Genomic DNA, 12800 nt, shown 5'->3' with positions numbered 1-12800 from the left:
GGATTACAGACACGACGCACGCGGCTGAGCGCGCACACACTCTTGAGTTCACGCGCCTAAACTAAACTTCGTCTAACATTATTCCCTCACATATCTTAAAAAATAATTAATGTTTCATATACTTGAAATAAGTATGGCCGAATATATTTAATTTAAAAAGGAGTAAAACGGTAGTAGCCTACTGTGAAAAATTATTATAATTTTAAATAACTAAGCACCAAATCAGCATATTAGAATGATTTCAGAAGGGAAGCTGAAAATTTAGCTTTGGCACCACAATAATATTACAATACAATACAATAAATAAATAAATAAATAAAAAACACCAGTTGTCTAAAATGCTATAATACTTCAAAATAATTACTGTTTATCGAATAAATGCAGCCTTGGTGAGTTTAAGAGACTTATTTCATAAACACTATACTTGCAGTAGGCCTATATATACCTATACATTTAATTTCATATTTTAATTTGTAACTTAATTAGTAACAATATTTATTTTCATCAATACTTTTTGTCAAAAAACATGATCATATCTACAACTTTCAGCAGTTGCATGGAATTTCAGAAAATTTTAACAAATTTATGCCAATTTGGATGCAGAATCTGTGGAATTAAAGACTTTAAACATATATTTTTTTTGTATGATAACCACTACTGTGCTGTTTTTGCAGTGTACCAATGACATAAGGTAAAGGGCCTGCATTTTATCACAAATCCCTTTCTAGAGACTAAAAGAGCTCATGCTTGGTACATGTAAATGTAAATTTGATACCATATGACATTTGACTTTCTAAAAGCACCCACTGACACATTCAAAATCGTGAACATTTCAAACTATTTCCTGCATCCCACAAAAGAGGCAGAATGCCCATGTCGACCCACATTGAGCTCGTCACTGAGAGTCTTCCCCCAATGTGCTTTTTAAATAAGCCAAAGTGTATGATATGTTTGAATCCACGCCAGCATATTTATACAGTTCTGGGGTGCTTTTGGCTCAAGAGGAGTAGTATTAATGTGCAGTACTTTTATGTAATTCACCAGAGCTGTTAAAATGAATTATGCAGCTTTATCCCACCAATTAGATTAAAGGATTAGATTTATTCTGCTGCTCGAGTGTTGACACTTTGATGGGCCTTTAGAAATCAGAGGGCAGGAGATTGCTGAAGATTTTTTCCACACAGTTAGCGGGATAAAAGATGGAAATCGCTCTTTAGCGAAGCCTGCTTTTGCGTGGGACCAAAACAAAAGTCTCCAAAATGTCTCCTGTTCATCTTCACTTGAGCACTCCGGTCGAGCCGTGCTGTGCTTAAGTAATGGCGACGGCCCACCACATTCACTGTTTGGTCCCCAGCCAATTTAATCATTATAGAAGTCAACTTAACAACCCATAACTAATGCTGACTCGCCTGTAAAATTCAATTGAGACGACAAACTCTGGCACTCACCTGAGCGCCAATTAAAATGCTTTACTTTAAATAAGGGCTTTGAATGATACATGTGAATGGCTTTTCTGTCATGACAACTCTCAAAGTGATTGGCATGGTAATGTACATAACAGTGTTAATGTATTTGGTCTAGATTTGGTCGGAATAGATTTGCAGAGTAAATACCAAGACTTGGTAATGCCAATACATCAATAACATGCTGCGGTAAGCATGCAAGAAATATTGCTGCTTAAAATAAAACATACATGATATAAACCCTATAGTATACATGAATCACCTCTTAGCAGATCAAATACAGGTGGAGCTGGGGAAGAGGAAGGGTTTCTGAAGCAAGCTGCACTGCTACGCCAAGCTCTAGTCATATATTTGAATATTGAGCAGCGAGCTCATTGGCTACCAATACAAGAGAGGACCAATCAACTGTGCCCTGTGATAATGATGTCATTATTTTCAGATTGAGTTAGACCTAACTCTGTATTTGTCACAGACTTACCAGAAGAATGTAAAACAAATCACACTTTGGTTTTATAATCATACAAATATATTAGTTTTATTCAATTATATGTCTTCCATAGACTTATAGAAATAGATACAGATTCTATTGCAAATGCAGGGCTTAGAGTGTATGCAGAATAGAGTATTAAGAGTAACAGTGAGTTAATAAATACTAAACAGGAATCATCCTCCTCATCATTTTTTTTCATTTACATTTTTAATGTGTCCAGTAAATATTGGTTCATGCATGACTGTATTGTGTTGTTCTTTCAGATGTGCCATTTCCATCCAAGTTGTCCAGTTTATGTCTTTTCTTCTTGTGACATGGGGAAACCAAAGTTTGAGGGATTCTGTTCAGACTGTCCCGGTGGTTATTGGTTTCTGTAGCTATAAAAATTAAAAATAGTGTCATCGTGGCTTTGACTGGAAGACCTTTGCTTTGTCTTGGATTGGAAGACAAGAAAAAAAAGTAATATGGTTTAGTTTCCTTTCTTTTGGAAGACTCAGTTACAATAAATTGGATAATCCATGCAGAACATACAAAAATTATGGAATTCTTCTGATATAAAGCAGACTTTCATTGTCCAAAAGCAAATATTTTTAGTATCCACACAGTTTAGTGTGTACATTTTGTGTGTTACGTCGACAGCAATTAACCAGTAGTCAGTTTTGCCGCAGTAGATTCCCATCAGTGTCCATTGAGGATAAAAGATCATGACCTCTGTTGTCTGGTAGAGCAGGGATCAATGTTCATGACACAGACCAAGAGTTCTGGTCTATCGATCTTCATCACTAGTTCTGTTTTTGATCTTCCCAAATCTTCCCAAAGTACAGTAAGCTAAACTGTGTTCAATGGCAACTCATATCCACATTTTCACCATTTTATACCAAAAAAAGCAAAAAAACGAACAACAACAGACATGACATAAGTGACACAAAAACTGCACCCACACACATTTTAGACAGTAAAAACAGTTAACATTGGTTCATGTTTAAAAGCTTCACGTGATTATGACCGCAAAATCAGCAGAAATGGGACAAAGAGAGACTCAATTTAAATTTTGGCCATTCAGTAAATAAATAATGATAAAAAAAATGATTGTCTTATATCCTGTGAGATGGGGAAGCCAAAGTTTGAGTGATTCTGTTGAGTTTTACAGTTTAGACAGTAGAACTGGTTAAAAATAAAGTTAAAATCAGTTTATGTTTCATATGATAAAAGTGTCTGAAGAGACAGAACAAGTTGGGACTGGAGCCACTTCTATTTAAACTTTGGCCATTCACAGATAACAATAAATAAATAAATAATAAGCATTATTAATGAAATATTTACCTTCCAATTGAATTATTTGGGAAGCCAAAAAGAATGGAGATTGGGAAGCCAAAGTTTTGAGTTTTACAGTAAAAATCATTCAAATTGGTCCATGTCACATGAATAAGGATTCAATTTAAACTTTGGCCATTCAAAATAATAACTTTCATAAATTAAATTTGTATCATTACACCTTTATTCAATTTTAAATAATAAAACAACTAAATACACTAAGTTTATTTAAAAACAAACCAACAAATAAACAAAACAAAAACTGCATTTGTGACTGCATTTCAGATCATCTCACATAAAATTGACCCCGGGGAGACAAACATCATATCTCTATAAAGCCACATAAACAGCGGTTAAACTCTGAACTAAAGGTTACCTCCCGGGGACCATGGGAGAACACTGTGATTATCCTGAATCTGGGATGGAGCTGAGGAACTCCGATTTCTAAAGGTCACCCTCTCAACACACATCTGCTGAGAGACTAAGACCCCACTGCTGTGTATGCAATGCAGATGTGGTGTGAGTCTGTGCGTTTAAAGTGAGTTTCTCTCTCTCTCGTGGTCACACACACACACACACACACACACACACACACACACACACACACACACACACAGAGGCAATGACATTCAGCTGAGGGGAAGCGTGGTACATTTGCACAGTGCTGTTGTGAGGGCTAAGAGATGTATCCTGGGGGACGAGACTTTGGTCGAAACATGGGAGGAGGGTTGAGTTTTTGTCTTTTCTGCTGCATTGCAGATACGGGGTTGGGGCTACTCCTCAAAGTCACACACACACAGAAAGCAATTACAGACACTGACAATCAGTAAATACAAGGACTCCTCTGCAGCTTAACAATTCTCTCATGTAAAATAATCACACCACTTCTCTCAATTTAAAGTGATTGACCCTTCACAATCCACCTAACAGAAGCAGTAAATTACACTTTAACAGGTAAGTATGTACTTTGATGTCTGGAAATATTGGTGTTGTTTACATGCTCTGCTGCTAATGCTGTTGGGCTTAGGTCTGACTGTCTTTTAAAAGCCCAGATAGCAACATAAAATATGTATATATGACACAGCAAACCACTCTGAAAAACAAACAAGCCAATACACAATTTTTTTTAAATGTGATGCATTATAGACTGTATGGAAGCCCAATTCCACAATTGTATAAAAATAAAAAAGGTTAATTGTGACTTTTCATCTCCAAATTCATATTTTTCCCTTTCATTTGCAAGGTTACATCATGCAATTTTGACTTTTCTCAGAATTGCGTGATATTTCTTCGCTATTGCAAGTTATGAAGTCAGAAGTAAGAGATACAAGCTTGCAACTGTGGAATTCAGAATTGAAAGTCGGAATTGCGGGATATTTTAATTCTAATTATAAATCTGATTTTTTTCCTTGCAATTCTGACTTAATATCATGCAATTCTCACATTATAACTCTCACAATTCTGACAGATTATATCTTGCAATTTTGTGAAATATAAACTCGCAGTTGCAAGAAAAAAAAAAGTCTGAATTGTCGGATTAAAAGTTGCAATTACCTTATTTATTTTTATTCAGTGGTGGAAACAATCTTCTGTGAAACCCACCACTAACAGCAAACAATACAAACGTAGATGCTTAGGTACTTCCTAAAAATGTAGACTGATGCACATATACAAAAAAAATTAATTAAAAAAAACTATGCGTATAAGCAGCTAAAAAAATTACAGTGAATTTACATGATTTGCTATAGTGATGATGTGTGTTAGCATGACGCTAAGAAATTAGCAACAACGAGTCACTGTCATTGTGGAATTTAGCCTCAGCTCATGTTTATCGTTAACGTTACAGCAGCGCTCAACTCATGAGGCATGTGAGAGAACTTAAGCAGCATTTTATGCATTTAATGTGTCAACAATGCTGACTCGTTCAATATTCAATACAAAGTGAACGTCACAAGGTTTGCTAAACAAGGACAGCGTGATTGAAAATATTTCTAAACAGCTCCAGACATATGTCTGATTTAAACCACGTGGTTTTAAGGTTTGTTAAAGTTTTTGCTATCCAGACTTAATTTGATTCAGAAATGGCAAAAACTACAGAACAAAGCAGATTTCTGATGCTTGTCTGAACAAAACCAATAAGTCTGTATTGTTTAATCTATTTGAAATAAACCGGAGGGAAAAGTAACACTGTTTTTAAAGCATTTATCTTTAATAGGTGATGGGAAGCGGGGGGACCTCACAGTGTTGATGTTACATTTAATTATTTCATTAAGCACTAATACCGATGAGCAGTGCATACTATCATTTGCAGAAAGCTTTCTAATTGCACATTGTAAATATTACTGCTTTAGTAATCAATTTTATGTGCAATATGTGTAACATAAACACTGTAAGTCCCCACCCAATATATCAGTGTAAAGAAAGATCAATCTGTTAATATGCTGATTATAATCGCACAGACTAACTCTGTCCCATAACTCAACATAACAACATTATTTAACATCTTTATGACCTTGCACCCCAAATACTCATCAGCTGACTATATGAGTAAATATGCCAATTACGATAAACAAATAGATTCACAAATGCAATGCAGTGAGAGACATATGCATGAGTGATGTCCGACATTTAAAGAAAATAAGAAGCATAAAAATAAGAAATGTGATGCACAAAAATGTCAGTTTAGCAAATTTAGAAAACTGTACTTTACGAGGTCATCTCTTACAGTGTTTTAATGCCTCGGCTCTTCTGAAAAGCATTAGCCCTTAGCTTTCATCTTCTGGCCTCTGTGTTTATGGCTGAAAAAATAGCAGTGAAATTGAGAGAGAAGCACTTAGCTGTGCACAGAGAGAGGTTCAATTAAAATAATAGTTACACCACCCGATCTGGCCCTTATGTGCATGCCAAATATATCAAAGCAAGGAAAGTGACCAATTTTCTTTTCTTTCCTCTAACATTATGTTGTACAGGCGTTCACAATCATCTCAAACTGACCCAAAGCAAACCATTATGATGTTATGGTGTCAATTAGACATATCTAAAGTAATGAGCAGTAGAAATATCTCCTTTTATATTGGATTAGAAAGCCCTTACAATTACAAGAGCCTTTTTATTGAGTAAGTTAGCACAAGCCCTTCCATGACATTTAGAAGTTTGAAAGGCTAGAAGTGAGACATTTTAAAGCAACTATCAATGTCATGGTCTAATTGTGATTAAACCGAATGAATAAACCATGGCATGCTAATCAAAGCACAATTGTGGCTTTGTTTCAGCATGGCAACCAGTTGCTAATTCAGAAGTTTTTTTTGTCTTACCTTTCTTGTCTGTGATTACAGCATTATAGACCTTCAAACTTTACCTGAATAGCCCTTCAGATAACATAGAAGCTCAAACGTAAATGATGTGGACAATGTGAGACTTAAGAAAAGTTCGAGTCTGAGATTAGCATTGCTACTTGCAAAAACAAACTATAGTTTATGATGGAAATCAAGATGTAGTCTTATTGATGTGTACCCAGAAGCTACAGAATGAGATTTCTCAGCATTGAGCAATGAGCATTTTGATTCAGCCCCCCTGAAAAACAATCTGCTCGGGACGTTAACCGCAAACACTAACTTCTGTAATGGGGATTGTGAATTACCTGCGGGCGCTGCTGTGATTTGCGGTAAGGAAACTGTAATCTTGGAAATATTTACATCCTGATCTAAATGGGGAAAAATTTAGTAAATATTCCAGAAGTCTCAAATTTCTTTAGCTATTTCCACTTTGGTCTTAATAACTTTGTTTCACCTAATAATGCATTGCTGGAGGGGGCTGAATCTATAATTATCACAGATATAATTTCCTCAAAACCAGGTGCACGGTATGAGAAATGATTCAACTCAGCAGGAGAAAAGTTTGATTTTTTGTGCTTAGTTTGCACTTAGTTTAAGCTTTGGACTTGATATCACAGTGAAGATATAACCAGCGAGGGAATGTTATAACTATACCAGAACCGAAAAAAAAAAAACTTTAGATTAAAAATCAAAAGCCAGCTAAAATACTCCATAATAATTATGTATCTAAATAGGGAACAATTTTCTACCTCCAAAATTGTATCATGCACTACCATTTAAAAGTTTGGGGTCAGTAAGATGTATGAATATATATATATATATATATATATATATATATATATATATATATATATATATATATATATATATATATATATATATATATATATATATATTAGGGGTGTAACGATACGCGTATTCGTATTGAACCGTTCGGTACGACGCTTTCGGTTCGGTACGCGGTACGCATTATGTATACCAAACGGTTCGTTGGAGTAATTAATTATATTTGAAAAAAAAAAAAAAGAGAAATATAATGATATGCGTTCAACAAGGTAGCCCAATAACCCAAACAACGTAACAGGCAACGCCCCTGACACTCCCGAAGAAGAAAAAAACACCATCTTATATGTTTATGTTAGGCTACTCAGCAGGCGCTCGCTCACTCAGTACACGCTGAAGGCTCGTTGCAAAATAGCCAATGCGTTTAACAGACTAGAAATGAGAAGATCCTCCAATAACCAACAGGTCTGGTGTTTGGGTGCACTTTGGATTCCCTTTAAGCTATAATGGTGATGGCAAGAGAGTGGTGGATAAAAAAACAACGGTATGTCGCATCTGCAACATGACAGGGTACACCAGCGGGATTACAAAAAAAAAAAAACACCAGCGGGAATATCTGGGATATATGCGTCAGTACTATCTGGGAAAAGACGAAAAAAAAGGAGAAACATGCACGCAGCAAACTATCCCTGCAGCATTTAGACACTATAGCTTACAGGGAATCCAACCCAAACACCAGACCTGTTGGTTATTTTAGGATCTTATATTTCTGGTCTGTTAAATGCATTCGACATTTTGCAACGAGCCTTCAGCGCGTGCTGAGTGAGCGAGCGCCTTAGGGGCCGTTCACATATCGTGCCTAAAAACGCATGGAAAACGCTAAGCGCGTCTTTCTCCTCCTTTCCAAAGCGCTCGGGCAGAAGCGCTCATGAGGCGTCTGTCTTTGCTAAGCAACAATGACGTGCTCTCTCCATGAGACGCGGAAATTTCAGCGAAGGATAAATGGATTTGCAGCTCTAAAAATCGCTTGCAGTAGCTCTGCTACTAAATTTATTTCAAAATTGCAATCCATATACAACTATGATCAGCTGTTCCTTCATCTTGGCTGAGCTCTCAACCTTGTTACGGGAAAGGATGAAGCTGATTGGTTAGTTCTTGTCACATGACCCGCGGTGCGCTTGCGGCATTCTGAAAAGTTGAGATGTTTTTACATTTTGCTGTATCTAAAACGTATCGAACCGAACCGAACCGAACCGAACCGTGACATCAGTGTATCGTATCGAACCGAACCGTGAATTTTGTGAACCGTTACACCCCTAATATATATATATATATATATATATATATATATATATATATATATATATATATATAAACAATTTTATTCAGCAACGATGCATTAAATTAATCAAAAGTGAAAAAAAAATAATTTTCCATTTTAGAATTTTCCATTTATCAAAGACTCCTGAAAAGTAGCATGATATTAAGCACCAAAATATTAAGCAGTACTGTATACTTAATCAAATAAATGCATTGGTGAGCATAAGAGACTTGTTTCAAAAACATTAAAAAAAAAAAAAAAAAAAATCTTACCAACCCCAAACTTTTGATCGGTCGTGCATTATAAAGTCATATTTCTATAATGTAGGTGATATGCATGAAAACATTATTAGAAATATTACTGCAAAGGCAGAAATGCAATCAGGTTCCTCATAGCACTCAGAACACATTTTCATTTCTCAAAACCTCCGGAGGTGAGAAGTTACAGGTCTGTTTGGACTCTCTGTGAAAGGTTTCCCAAAATGATTCCCTCTGAGCTCCTCCGGGTCCAATTCCCCAATTTTATCAGAAGAAAATGAAGCAGAATTGGACCTTTTCAGCACTTGTGTTGTTTCATTTGGCTGGGTGAAGAGTCTTTGGTCTCAGGCAAATGTAATAGAATAAAACCGAATGTAGGGACATGAACTTTGGGAAACTTTGGGCCTCAGTAGTCAGCATATCTACTTTGAGAAACCCTGCTCTAAAGCAACACACATGCTAAAAAGAGAGGAGAAAGAGTGCAGCTGTACAGATATTGCTCTCTGGGCATATTGCAATGAGAAAAACAACGACTTATCATAACAAAAAGAAACAATAATGCCGCCCTACTGCCTCTGTTATGAGTCACCTTACAAATTTTATTGTATTACTGTTCACCGCACACACACACACACACACACACACACACACACACACACACACACACACACACACACACACACACACACACACGTCCAGCCTCCACAGACTCATCAGCGCAGGAACCAATGAGCAAAGAAAGGTTTGCACTGCCTAAGGTCGAATTACTCTAAACATCCTAAGAAGAGGGGAAGTTTTATTTGTTTTGTTATTTGGTGTGTGTGTGTGTGTGTGTGTGGTATCCTAAATGGTCCACGAGAGAGTGTGTGTGGGGCTTTTCCTGTGTTGTGAAGTGGAAAATGGCCTCCGTGTCTCAAGCTAATCAAAGCGCAGAAGAGGTAGAGAAGGGACAGGAGATTACAAACAAGGCTTAGAGACGACGGGGGATCTCTGTAAAAAAATAAAATAAATTTAAAAGATTTCAGGGAAACTATGATTGCTAGAACAAAGGAAACGGAGGGTTTAAATGTCAAGCACGACTCGCTTCACAAGAGGAATTGTTTCTTCGTGAAATACTAAAAAAGCAGAGGAAGACAAAGATCCTTTCTTTCAGGAGTTTTCACGAAAGCGACGTCGTCACATTGTGACCCCAGACCGCTGCGGTTATTATTGCTCGGTATTCCCTTGATTAAGGAGCAGGAGAGACCGAAAGGAAGTGCGGTGGTCATTAGATCTGTTGGCAAGGGTCTCTTGAGCCCTGGTTCGTTGTTGGACATGTCAAAGCTCTGAGGGTCAGTGGAGGGACTACAAACATAGTTTGTACAAGACCTCCTGTGCCACTGCGCAGAGTTTCTTCTACTGCCGCTAGGAGGCTGTGGGCGCTGGAAGCACGTGCTCTTTCTTGCTGTTTTTATGGATGGGGGAGTCTGATGTTTTGGCCGTTTTCCTAGGTGGGCTTTGCTCAGCAACATCATGTAGAGATGGTTCCCTGTACATGGCAACTGGAGAGACAGGAGAAGAAGAAAGACACTGAAAGCACAAGTTTTGAAAAATACCTCTGCATTGTTTTGTCCATAAAAAAACAGTTTTGTTCAAAACAACACGGGACTTAGCTAAAATCTTCATACTCCACAGAAGATGGCACAATATGATTAATGATAATACAACCTTTATTTTTGGGCCAGTGAAAGATTTTGAAATAAATAAATAAAAATATTCAGAAAGAATGCACTAAATTAATCAAAAGTGACTGTAATGACATTTATAATGCTACGAAATATTAAAATTTTATATATATCCTATTATTTTAAACTAATCTTCAGGACTGAACTGAAACTTTAATATAATATGTAAATAAAATGTATGACGGTTTCCACAAAAATATTAAAATATACATTTTTCAACATAATAATACAATGTTGTTTTTCTTATACGCCAGATCAGCATAATCGAGTGATCTCTGTATAACTGCGTGACACTGAAAACTTGCTTCAGCTTGGCCATCACAGGAAAAAAATACATTTTATAATATATTAAAATTAAAAACAGTTACTTCAAATTGTAAAAAATATTTCACAATATTACTGTTTCAACTGTACTTAAAATATATTTACTTATAAAATATATTTATATGCAGCATTGGTGTGCATAAGACACTTCTTTTAGAAAGATTTTAATATATATATATATATATATATATATATATATATATATATATATATATGATAATTTTAAAAATCTATATAAAAAAAATCTCATCCCAAAGTTTTGCATTGTAATGTCCACACACGACATATAAATAATAATAGTTATTATGAATAATAACATACCCTCTATGAGCTTGGGCAGGAAGTGGGCCGCTCCTTTAGTCTTTTTGACCCGATTTCCTTTCATGACCTGTCCGTCCCGGTTAATGCCAATGTACCAGGCCCGACCCGACTGTGTTTGACGGTACAAGATCGAGGAGTATGTGACATAATAGTTCTCAAACACACACTCCTTAAACTTGCATTCCGGCGTGAAATGTTCCTGTAACAGAGATGCACACATATTCCCAGACAATGAGTTAACCAAAATAACAGACTGATATAGTATGCTATATGTAGCCTGTACACTGAGTTCTCAAATGGGCCTCGCATTGCAATTTCAGGAGAGAGTACCGAGGAACAGTAAATGAGGAAAGCGAAATCCCATTACCCATGACATATTTATGAAACACATGCGTTCTGTTCAGGAGAACATAAGTGTTGCAGTGTAATCTCTGCCACAAGCCCAAACACAGCCAAACTCTCTACTATCAGTAAGAAAACACCAACATCTCTCTTTTATTCTCTCTCTCTCTCTCTACCCTGTCATTTCGTAACCTTGTCAGGGAACAAACCAATTTCCAGGATTGATTGGGATCCTCGGTGTGACTGGTGAGCAGAGCAGCTGAATAAGGGGTTTACTCCTCTTCCTCTTTTTCTCATGGACTTAAAAGTCAATTTGGGCATTTGATCTTTCCTGATGCATTTGATAATCTTGATCCTGTCTTAAAAGTGTACTGTTAAAGATAAGCATGTCATGAATAACAATAATAATACATTCAATATTTAAAGTTATTTAAAACTATAAATAAATGTATTAATATAATAATGAATAATAGTTATTTTTGCATTACGGGAAAACATTTTTGTCAGTGGTCATATTTTTCAGTCCATGAACACCTTAAAAATAAGAAATAATAATCAGCAATAGCTTTTAGCAGTCAAACTGCTTTTTTTTTTTTTTTGGTTTAATTGGTTTAATTGCATCTCAGATTAATTCGCTGTCATTTATGCTTTTTGATATTTTCTCCTGTCTTAAAGCATGCTATGAAATAAAGCATTTAATTAATAATAATAATTTTCATCATCATCATCGCTAATTCTAATAATTATTTAAATATTAATAAGATACAGGAAGTATTTTAAATTCTAACTTAAGTTAATTAATAAAATGCATTAATATAATACATTTAATTATGACTAATGAAATGAAATTGAATTTATAGGATGCTTTTAACAATTTTTAGTAGACATATTGTTTTTCCAACTTTCATCTAGGCTTGAACTGGACATTAAACACCATTCAGCCTAAGGAGCTCTGCCAACTTTAATTAATTAATTGTCAAATTTAATTGAATTGGAGTTTCCAGCTGACAGTAGATGATGGAGTATAAGTGTTTGTCTGTGCAATAAAATTAGACGCGGGGAATTTCTAAAACACCTGAGAAACAGTCATATATCATACCTGCTGAATTTGACAATAATTAGGAGC

General features: G+C 35.8%; 1 protein-coding gene across 1 annotated transcript in view; it reads right to left on the bottom strand.

Annotated features, from left to right (window-relative positions):
- Positions 1 to 8997: 8997 nt before the first annotated feature.
- The window catches only part of LOC113105886 (fibroblast growth factor 11-like), a 50173-nt gene continuing 46370 nt past the window's right edge, over positions 8998 to 12800 (bottom strand). Inside the window, exons 4-5 of the mRNA XM_026267257.1 lie at positions 11333 to 11531; positions 8998 to 10504 (exon numbers count right to left, since the gene is read on the bottom strand). Of these exons, the coding sequence (XP_026123042.1) occupies positions 10368 to 10504; positions 11333 to 11531 (336 nt within the window). The 3' untranslated portion in view covers positions 8998 to 10367. The remainder of the gene's footprint in view (positions 10505 to 11332; positions 11532 to 12800) is intronic.

The sequence above is a fragment of the Carassius auratus genome, chromosome 7 (genome assembly GCF_003368295.1).
Source record: "Carassius auratus strain Wakin chromosome 7, ASM336829v1, whole genome shotgun sequence".
NCBI classification, from domain to species: Eukaryota; Metazoa; Chordata; class Actinopteri; order Cypriniformes; family Cyprinidae; genus Carassius; species Carassius auratus.
The sequence above is the reverse complement of the archived record's forward strand: the minus strand, read 5'-3'. Positions and strand labels throughout refer to the sequence as shown.